General features: G+C 38.0%; 1 protein-coding gene across 1 annotated transcript; it reads right to left on the minus strand.

Moving 5' to 3' along the window:
* Positions 1-3,029: 3,029 nt before the first annotated feature.
* On the minus strand, positions 3,030-9,764 carry LOC113143963 (zinc finger protein 501-like). The gene is made up of 2 exons (XM_033325114.1): positions 9,384-9,764; positions 3,030-4,263 (listed from the first exon to the last, which is right to left on the minus strand). Exons 1-2 carry the CDS (start codon positions 9,762-9,764, stop codon positions 3,085-3,087), a joined length of 1,560 nt encoding a protein of 519 aa, XP_033181005.1. The 3' UTR covers positions 3,030-3,084.
* Between the last annotated feature and the right edge of the window lie 2,021 nt (positions 9,765-11,785).

Consider the following 11,785-nt stretch of genomic DNA (forward strand, 5'->3'; position numbering starts at 1 on the left):
TCTGGGGCAAGAATGAGAACATGAAACAAAAGAAGATCCATATTCTGTACTGGTGAATTTTCCTATGAAAGAAATTGACTCTTCAACAAGGAGAAATAGCACAATTGGCATTAGCTCATAAATGTGGTAATTGTCTGAGCAATAACCAAACACAACTCTGCCATCAAAACACCAAGTGCTTCACACACTTTTCAAAGCGAATGAATATTGAGCGTGTGACAATCAAATGCTGAGTTTCAACTTGTTAACCCAAATACAGTAGAACTTTAGTTCTTGTGGTTGGTCCAGATCAAAGTAGGATCATGTTTTCACCAAAAACAAACCAAAACAAGGCACAAGTGAGTACATCCTAAGTGTATGTCCTTCAAGCTGCATTCATGAGGCACATCTCAATTAGTCCATCCTACTGGCGAAACTGAAATGTCATCGGAAACACTGGTGGCTCATTTTAGCTGCTGACTTAGTCGAGCTTTAGAGTTATGGCAGATATTGTTGGTTTGGATTTTGGATTTGTCTATATATTCATTGCACAATTACTAAAATGCACACCCATTGCCTTTTCTTGTTAGTTTGAATATTCTTCACTCACCGTGTAAATATTCTTTACTGCATGACGCTGGACACATGAGGGAACATTGTGTTTTTTATTTAATGATTAATTGCTTTAGCATTTAATTGCTTTTTCTATAATCCTTCCTTTTGCTTTTTTTTATTTCTTTTACTTTATTTGAAAACTACTCTCCTCCTTTAGTAAACGTTAAACTTTATTTCATTCTTGTACATAGACAGAGCTTAGTGAACCAGAGTCAAATTCCTTGTTTGTATGCACAAACTTGGTCAATAAAGATGATTCTGAATCTTTTCGCTGGATTTATGTATGATAATACAATGAGACTCTCCATGTAAATGAAACTGTAGCATTTTGCTGTTGCTTAGAGCTGACCAATTAAAGAGCTAAATATGACTGATGAGAGTGTGCAGTAGATATGTAACAATATAGATAAGTAACATTTGAATTAAGGAACTGACCTCCTGTTATAAAATTCAAACATATAGGTAACACATGTGTTGATGTAAAATGTTGATGCATATTTATCATCAGTGTCATCAATGAAACAAAGTAAATGCAGCAGCCCTAAGATTTTATCCATGATCACTGCAGGTGTTGAGCAAAACCATTGTCTGTGTGCCTCTGACTAAGAAAGTATCAGGAATGTATAAATAGTTTATCTAGAAGTTGAGTCATGGCAACTGGACTTTCTGTTCTTTAAGTTTAGTTTCTTTAGTTGCCATGACTCAACCTCTAGATAACCTCCCCTGGATGACTGAGGATCTACACAGACGCATAAATAGTTTATGAACCCAGAAACACCAGGGTTCTAAAACTGATTTTCTATTAGTAAAACTGTGGATGCCTTTCTGAGTTTTATTCACACACTTACTGACATCCAGCTACATCAAGTGAGGAAGATCATGAAAATTCTGGACATTTTCAAGGGTATCAAAAAGGGTCAGTTTTGATCATACAGATAAAAGCAATATATTATTTGAATCAGTAAATGGTCTAGTTTTAGTTGTATACTCTCATAATAAAAACAAAACAATGTGCTTTTGTAAAATAAAGAAAGCAGACGGGGTGTGCTTTCTGTCTTCTCTGTCTCTGTCATCTCTCTTCACAGACACACTTTCCGGCATATTTCTTTTCCAAACAAAAAGTGTTTTACAAAATTTAAATCAGTGTATTGTTTTCTGTGAATGAGTGAACATTACTTTAACATCATGTTGAAGCAAACATTTTACACTGCAAGATGTATATACTAAAAGTCTTGTTCTGTTTGTTTTATCATCTTATTTCAATGACTTAAAAATTTCAGTTTTTCACTAACCATGCATATTGCTCAAAAACACAATCATGTATGAACATGCTGCTCACACATTACTGTAGCCCAGTTTGTGCTGATTACAGTGTTATCACACTTTAGCCATTAATATGTTTAAAAGCAACTGAAAAAAAACACAAATGTCAGGGAATGTCAAAACTTGTCCAGGGCCCCTAAACATGCTCAGACCCCAGAGAGTTAAGCTATTTGATAGAGACCTTAACCACAGTGGTCAGTTTTGACATTTCTTCTTGGTGTTCTTGGTGCACTGATGGGCTGTTAGAGAACTTGACCAAAGAAAAGTTTTTCCACATTGCTCACACCAGTATGGTTTCTCTCCAGAGTGAATACGCTGATGTCTTTCTACGTTGCGTAACTGTGAGAAAGCTTTACCACACTGGTCACTGGTCATGCCTTTCTGAGTTTTATTCACACACTTACTGACATCCAGCTACATCAAGTGAGGAAGATCATGAAAATTCTGGACATTTTCAAGGGTATCAAAAAGGGTCAGTTTTGATCATACAGATAAAAGCAACATATTATTTGAATCAGTAAATGGTCTAGTTTTAGTTGTATACTCTCATAATAAAAACAAAACAATGTGCTTTTGTAAAATAAAGAAAGCAGACAGGGTGTGCTCTCTGTCTTCTCTGTCTCTGTCATCTCTCTTCACAGACACACTTTCCGGCATATTTCTTTTCCAAACAAAAAGTGTTTTACAAAATTTAAATCAATGTATTGTTTTCTGTGAATGAGTGAACATTACTTTAACATTATGTTGAAGCAAACACTTGACACTACAAGATGTATATACTAAAAGTCTTGTTCTGTTTGTTTTATCATCTTATTTCAATGACTTAAAAATTTCAGTTTTTCACTAACCATGCATATTGCTCAAAAACACAATCATGTATGAACATGCTGCTCACACATTACTGTAGCCCAGTTTGTGCTGATTATAGTGTTATCACACTTTATCCATTATTATGTTTAAAAGCAACTGAAAAAAAACACAAATGTCAGGGAATGTCAATACTTGTCCAGGGCCCCTAAACATGCTCAGACCCCAGAGAGTTAAGCTATTTGATAGAGACCTTAACCACAGTGGTCAGTTTTGACATTTCTTCTTGGTGTTCTTGGTGCACTGATGGGCTGTTAGAGAACTTGACCAAGGAAAAGTTTTTCCACATTGCTCACACCATTATGGTTTCTCTCCAGAGTGAATACGCTGATGTCTTTCTAAGTTGCCTAACAGTGAGAAAGCTTTACCACACTCGTCACAGCTATATGGCTTCTCTCCAGAGTGAATACGCTGATGTGTCTTTACGTTGCATAACTGTGAGAAGGCTTTACCACACTGGTCACAGCTGTACGGCTTCTCTCCAGAGTGAATACGCTGATGTGTTTTCAGGGGGTCTAACTCTGTGAAGGCTTTACCACACAGGTCACACCAGTACGGATTCTCTCCAGAGTGAATACGCTGATGTTTTTTGAGGGTGTATAGCTCAGCGAATGCTTTTCCACACTGGCCACAGCTATAGGGCTTCTCTCCAGAGTGAATACGCTGATGTTTTTTCAGGCAACTTAAATTTTTGAAGGCTTTTCCACATTGGTCACAGCTATACGGCTTCAGTCCAGAGTGAATACGCTGATGTGATTTCAGGGAATATAAACGTGCGAAGGCTTTTCCACATTTGACACAGCTGTACAGCTTCTCTCCAGAGTGAATGTGCTTATGCTTTCTGAGGGAGCCTAACTCTGTGAAGGCTTTTCCACATTGGTCACAGCTATAGGGCTTCTCTCCAGAGTGAGTACGCTGATGTCTTTTCAGGTGGCCTAACTGTGAGAAGGCTTTTCCACATTGGTCACAGCTGTATGGCTTCTCTCCAGAGTGAATACGCTGATGTGATTTCAGGTAATCTAAATGTGTGAAAGCTTTTCCACATTTGACACAGCTGTACAGCTTCTCTCCAGAGTGAATACGCTGATGTGTTTTCAGGGTGTATAACCGTGAGAAGGATTTTCCACACTGGTCACAGCTGTATGGCTTCTCTCCAGAGTGAATACACTGATGTTTTTTAAGAGTGCCTAACTCTGTGAAGGCTTTTCCACACTGGTCACAGCTGTATGGCTTCTCTCCAGAGTGAATACGCTGATGTTTTTTCAGGTGGTCTGACTGTGAGAAGGCTTTTCCACACTGGTCACAGCTGTAAGGCTTCTCTCCAGAGTGAACACGCTGATGTCTTTTCAGGTGGCGTAACTGTGAGAAGGCTTTTCCACACAGGTCACATCTGAATGGTTTCTCTTCAGTGTGAACATGGTTATTAATCTGTAAACTCTGCAATGTTGTGAAGGTCTTCTTCACTCCCTTTTTTCTTCTCTATTTGTAAAAAAAAAAGAAAAAGCAAAATGGAGAAAAGATATGAAATTACATTATAGAAAAATCTAAAACCATGAATGACATTTACAACATGACTATGAAACATGAACATCATGAAAACTGTTTTGTTTCCTTGGGGTTCTATTTCATCTAGAGTCTATTTCATTCAGTTGTAATGTTGTGTTGTGTCTCATCCACATATTTTGTCATTTTTTAAATTATTTTTCTTAAAACGTGTGCTTGCCTCACCTCAATAGCTTTTCTTAGTATTAACATTACCTTTAACTTTTTATCTAGTTTCATTTCTAAACAGAGGACACAACTCTGAAGTACAGCACCATATTTAAAGCACTACCTTAAATTTGAAATGAAATAATTTCTCTTAGGACTAAATCTTTCTCTTACCAAAATTTGGCTTTGAGCAACCACAAAAGTGTCTGGCAACAATTACTTTTAAGTTAGACCAAGTTTTACGGCTCAATGCCACACTGACCCTGGTCTGTCAACCACCACAAGACCAAGAAAATTGACCAATGTAAGAGTGAGTATACTAGCATGGTGACAAAGACACTCTCAGCCTGCAGCTTAGTTAGCTTAACTTAGTCTTGGAACTCTGACCGATTCCACTCTTGAGGGCCAAATGGCCTCCAAAGCAGACTTTATTGCCCTGCTCAAATAGTAACCTCAGCAAGCTCCAGGGGATGTCTTGCAGCTAAGTATTCTGTGGTGAACACCTGATGCTTCAAACTGCAAAAACATGAAAATATTTTTTCCCCCAAATCTTCTTTCAAACCTCTGGGGTTGACAAATGTGCCAGCGTGTTTTGTGGCGTCTCTGTCACCTTTCTTCACAGAAATGTAAATAAAACAACCAGAATCTCAGCGAATACTTGCCTCATAAAAATAAGAAAAATATGCATAGAAAGCTTGAAATGTTTTCATTTAAATGAATCAATTCAAGTCAAAAACAAATCATCTGTTTTTATTTAATCTGTAAGAACATGAGGAGCGGTACATTTTCTCCTGTCTCACCTCATAGCTAATATAGCTAATGTGATCCCGCCTCGCACTGAGCACACTGTTCATATGGAAATAATCTGAGGTGAGCCAGATAGTTCTGTGCACGCCCCCGAGAAATGACATAAAACATCAAGGTTCATCATAGACTTTACTCACTTTTTCTGTGCTGTGTGGATGATGGCACACTACGCGGGTGAAAAAGTGCTTCGTATGTTCCACACAGAGACGAGTTTACTTTGTCCTCAGAGGAAAAACACGACTCAAATGACAAACATTTGCATCTGCATTGTATTGCACTTATTCCCTCTCAGCCACATTCCTGACTGAAAGGCTCATTATGCTGGTCAGTGTGGAGGTCTTTGTCTTCACAGGTAAATCACATGACAATTCATGGTCAGACACACCTCGCTACATATGCCCTTTCAAAAAAAAAAAAAAAAGTGTCTTAGAAAATTTAAATCAGTGTATTGTTTACTGTGAATGTGTGAACAAGATGACATTCACAGCACTCTGAAGTAAACACTTTAGCCTACAACATGCTGGTCTCCAAAGTCTTGTGAACCAATGTTCTGTTTGTGTGTTATGGTCTTATTTCAGTGAGTAAAAAATGTGGGATCCTCATTTGAGTTAAAATCAGTGTTTTTACTCTGAGGACAAGCTAAACTATTTGTCGTCTATTTTTTAATGGAAGGGGGTTAAAGGCAGCACTCACCGTAGCTCCCACTCTGGGTCTGCCAAATCCTAACTTAACTTTCACTCAGTTTGTCAACCAGAAGGACAGTTACATGACTTCTAGTGTTGTGCCAACCTCATGGCGGCAAACTACGACCTGTTTATTTCTCGTCAAAGCTGGATACAGTAGCAACAAGGCTTCCTCTCTGTCTGAGAGCCATTGCTGCAGCAGAGAAAGCCGTTCTAGCAACACGTGATTTTGTTGGCTATGCTGATCTAACATTGATGGTTCCGCATGCCATGCACACATACTGCGCACACAGAAAACTGCACACTTGTCAACACTGGTATTAACTGCTGGTTAAGATATCATACTATTTTGCTTGAAATATCTAACATCAATGTCAAAAGGTGTAACATACTAAACCCTGCAACTCTTCTTCCCACAGAAAATGATGGAGAGGCTCATAACTGCATTGAGGTGTTAGAAACCATCTGTACCCCCGCACCTCATCCTGCAGACACACCAATCTTGAATGCAGAGATGGAGTTATTTGTTGATAGCTCTGCTTCCCATGATGTCAAAACAGGCAAAAATCAAGAAACTCAGCAGCAGATGCCACTGCAAAAGCTGCAGCCACGATGGGTCATATTTTCACCTCACTCAACTTTCTCTTTCACAGGAACTCAACCTACAGGCTGACTTGTCAACCATGCAATCAATAGCAAGTATATCCGAAAAAAATATGTGGAGAAACTCTGGTGCAAAATTACAAAAAGGGATATGGCTTGGCCCAGACAACAAACCTTGTTTACCTAAAGCTTATTTACATCTCTATGCAAAGCTTGCTCATGGTAAAGATCATGCATCCTAAGGAGGGTATGTGTACATATGTTAATACCCACTGGTACACCAGGGGATTTTTCAACATATGCAGCTGAGTACTGCAGAAGATGTATAATCTGTGCAGCACATAATGCCTCTGGTGCCATTAAAATGCAATTAGAAAGGCATCCCCCACCTGATGACCCTTTCTAACATTGGATGATTGATTTTATTGAACTCTCAACATGCCAGAATAAGAAATACTGCTTGACTATGGTCTGCATGTTCAGCAAGTGGATAGAGGTTTTTCCTTCTTCCAAACAGGATGCATCCACACTGTCAAAAGCCCTGATCAGAGACATCATTGTGCAGTGGGGTATTCCAAAAAAGATCAGCAGTGACAATGGTCCGGGATTTGCCAACAAAGTGTTATAAGATTTGTCTGACTACTTTGGGTTTGATTTCAAATACCATTGCTCTTATCATCCACAGAGTGCAGGTGCAATAGAACGACAGAATGGCATACTCAAGAGCAAATTAACAAAATGCTGTCAAGAAACAGGTCAGACATGCATCCAAGCACTACCACTCATGCTATTTTACATGCGCACAAGAACAAAAAATGCGCATGGACTAAGTCTGTTTGAAATCATTTTTGGGAAACCTCCTAGTGTAGGACTTCGTCCAAACAAACAAGCTCTAATGAGTGAAAGTCATGAAGATGCAATGTTAGACTATTGTGCGAAGCTTTCAGCCTCTCTTTCAGCCCTTCGTCCACAGGTAAAAGCAGCTCTGTCTAGCCATGCAGATAAAGCCATGCAGGTTCTTGTAAAGTGCCTTGAGATGATTGCATTGCGATTTGGCATGACACAAATTACTCAATGACCATGCCTCCCCTGTATCTCTTTACATCTCTGATTGGGAAGTTCCTTTTCATGAAGAAGACAATATCAGTGCCTAGCCCTGAGCATTATTCCTGGGAAAATAATGACGAAATATTATGAAAATCTTTATGAATTAACATTGATGAGAAATCATCCTGAATTTTGCTCTGCCTTATGAAATCCTGACCATTTTTACTTTTGTTTTTTAGCTGTGGTTATCATAGAATGATAAAAGGAGGGATGTGAGAGGGAAATTTACACCTTGACAGACAAATGTCTGTGTGACCTGTGTTAATTCTTCAACAAAGACTTTTGATATGGCTTTGTATTCATTAGGAAGCAGACGAAAAGTCATAGACACACTAATATTATGTATGGCATGATTTACAAGTGAGTGACTGATGTGTAAATAAATGCTGTTCAACTAATATAAAAGCCAATCATTGCCTATTAAATTTGCCATCCTTTAACCTGAGATTTGCTTCCAAGTGCTTTTTGCCACGACAGCTATCATAAATGCAAACCTCATTACTACCAGTAAAGATGTTGCTTGCTGTCACCCAATGGTTTCCCCCAGTGTGTAAAATTCGAATGAGTGGCTTGTTAGGAGTACCTACAATTCCTCCTTTAATACACTAAATAAAAGTTTGGACTGAAATCCATCAATTTCTGTGTATTCATTTGCAATAAGGTGAGAAGCAAACTCAGTCTCATCACTGCTGAGCCAATAATCACGGGGCAGAATAGAACTAATGGCACTGCCTTTGGGAGCTTGCTGTTTTCTATAAAGTCTACTTGAAGGCAGTTTTTCAGTTGGGTTCTTACCATACCAGCACAGACTAAGGTTCATACCTCTTTGCATTTTAGGTGTGTGTAGGTGTAAGTGTCTTTGCATTTGAAGGTGTTACCTTGTGTCGGAGCTGACACAAAATAACATCATTTCAAGGTAACCTGTCATTTCCATCATGCATTACACAATATTATTGTATTGTATCCAGAATTATTATTTAAAAATTCAAAAGTATTTTATCCAATTACTTGAGTAATTGCTAGAATATTCTGTTGAATACTCAACTCCAAAAATGATCGATAGGTACAGCCCTAGTTTCTTTTGTAAAGGCCCAGCATCCTAAGCGAGGTGATTGCTTTTGTTAATATCAGTTTAGAAGGAATAAGAAGTAAACATTTATTTCTTCTACTTACTGGGGTCTTTATAGCCCTCTGAAATAGGATACTGGCACATATCATAGAAATGCTGCAGTAAACAGGTTTCGTATGAGAGATGTTTTGTAGTATGGGGCGTCCCCTATAAGAACTGGACATTGTTTTCTTCTACTCATGAGAAATGGGTCTATAGCCCTCTAAAGTATAATAATGTCCCATATCTCAAATGGGCTTTTGAGATAAAAAGGTTTCATATGAGGTATGCATAGATACTATATATAGTATTAGACTTCCCATAAAGAATCGGACCCTTTTTAATACTCTGGATTGAAATAAAGGTATATTTTAACATAAAGTATTTGTGTATTATTTATTTATACTCTTTAGAAAGAGTAAATACTTTATTTTGTCTGTCTGTCCTGCTGTAAACTCATCTGAAAACAATGATTTGAAAGATAAACTTTAAAGAAAAATACAGAAAACCATTACTCAAATAAACAAACACCAGTCAAACTGACTTGATGGTTTTCTATCTATTAAATCATGAACACTGACCTGCTGATCGCTGGGACCAGAGGACGAGTCGGGCTCGTTGGTCGGGTGGTCTGGGTCGATGAAATCTTGATCTGTGTGTTCTCGATCCTTTATTCCACTCTTGTATTCGTCCAGTTCGGCACAATCCGGATCCAGATCCTTCTCTTTAACTGCGCCTTTGTTGTGGTCCTGGTCGACAAAATCTGGGCCCTGGTTCTCTTCCTTTGTTTCGCTCTTGTGGTGGTCGGGGTCGATAAAATCCAGGTCCTGACTCTGCTCTTTAATTTCATGTTTGTAGTAGTCCTGGTAGACGAAACCTGGGTCCTGGTTCTCCTCTTTAATCTCGGTTTTGTAGTAGTTATCGCTGTTTTCATTTTCTGGTTCTGTTTTTGTCGCCGCCATTTTGAGACACAAACGTCACCAGAAGCTGAACCCCCGCCCCCCTTAGTAAACGTTGCTAAGCGTCAGCAGTGTGTGACTGGGCCTCGATGGGAGTGTTATCAGTGTTTGAGTCACTGTCACAATATCATGGTGTGGAAATCAATGATGTGTGAAAATAGTAAAGTTTTGTGTACATTATTTACATTTGTAGATGTGTGATATATATGCAAAAAGGTATTTATATTCACAGTGGAGTATGATTTGAATATTTCATTTGGAAACAAAGTGTATTTATGGAAGTAAGAGCTAGTGATAGAGATAGTGTTTTCAGACTTAAACTATGAGGACGACCATGTCCATTTTGTCACTGTAAAGCAGGGTTCTCAAACTCAATTTCCCTGGGGACCGCTAGAGGCAGAGTCTGGGTGAGGCTGGGCCGCATCAGGTTTTCCACAAGAAAAGCTTTGTTAAAAAAAATCCAATCTTCTTCAATCTCTTTATTTTTATTTTTTAACACAAAATAAGATAAAAAATAAACAAATTAAGAATTAATAAGAAAATAAATCAATAATAAATACATAAATAAATAATAATCATAAAAATAATAATAATAATAATTAGATTTCTCTAGTCTGTGACTATATGTGGTTTCTAGTTCTTTCAAATGTCTGTATTAACAGTTCTTTAACCTTTAACCTTCTTCTGTCTGAACATGAATTGACCTGAATGACAACTCTTGTGTATTGCACACCAGACGCGCACATTCTGTACCCGCGAGCTCAATTTCAAATCAAGTTCTGAGCTGCAAGATGGATAAAAATAAACTTAATTTATTATTATGATTATTTAAATATATTTGTAGCTGAGTTTTGAATGTTAATCAGTTAAAAGAATTGGTGGTATGATCTGTTAAATCTGTTATTGTTTTGTTGTATCTGTTGTCTAGGCAACTACATTGTAAAAGCTAACGTTAGCTAGCCAGCCTGAGTGAAGACGTAACCAAACACCTTGTAAAGTTTTTTTTGTATTTTAATTAAACAGATGTACTATTCTATTTTAGTTTCGGTTTCAGTTTATAATATCTGTTTTTTATATTTATCATTTTTATGGTAATGAGGAATATGCACAATGCATAATGCACGGTGTATATGCAAATAATGATCTGATCTAAAGAAAAATAATCCTGAATTTTAGATAATAAGATTAAAAGGACTACGTTTATTATACATTTAATTATGTGTTTACATTTTTGAAAACCAATGCAAGTAGCTAGTATTTTGTAGCAGTGGTGTCTTTGTATAATGTATTAACGACGATTTGAGAGAAATATGATGTTATTTAATATAAAACCATGCAGAAGGCGCTCTGTGGCGTGGCAGGAATTTGAACAGCGTCCTGAGTCGTAGCTGGGCGCCACGGACAGACGCCGAACGGCACCGCCAGTTTGCGAACACTAATAATTTTAAAGACGTGGCGGGACGCAACGCTGCGTTTCTCGTTCGGTGTGCGACCCCCTTAAAGTGCCATACATATGAAACTTGCGGGCCGCACTAACATTAAACTTTCATATTAAGGCGAGGGCCACAAACTATCGTCCTGCGGGCCGCAAATGGCCCGCGGGCCGCGAGTTTGAGACCCCTGCTGTAAAGCAAACACTGAGGCTTCATAAAAGTGTGTTTCAGTTCCTTCTATAGAAGGAAAAAAATTACAAAATCTCTTTAATGTTAAAGTGAGAACAGGTTAACAAAGTAATGTCAATAAAACAAAAATATGTAATGTGAAAGAAGTGTCTGTAATTAAGCAGCTGCTTATGACCCTCACCAACTGGAACTCTTCAGCTGCCATCTTACCAGAAGGCATAGAGAGCAGAGCCAATAAGAAAAAAGAGTGAATAAAGAATCAGGCTCATACTGTAATTGATCAGCTGCGTCTTCAACTGTGTTCTGAAGCAGAGTAATAAAGAACTTGCTTCACTATTTAGTCATTTCAAAATTCACGACTTGCAGATATCTATAATTTTTGTATAAGTGCAAGCTAAAAAC

This window comes from Mastacembelus armatus, unplaced genomic scaffold (genome assembly GCF_900324485.2).
Source record: "Mastacembelus armatus unplaced genomic scaffold, fMasArm1.2, whole genome shotgun sequence".
Classification (NCBI taxonomy): domain Eukaryota; kingdom Metazoa; phylum Chordata; class Actinopteri; order Synbranchiformes; family Mastacembelidae; genus Mastacembelus; species Mastacembelus armatus.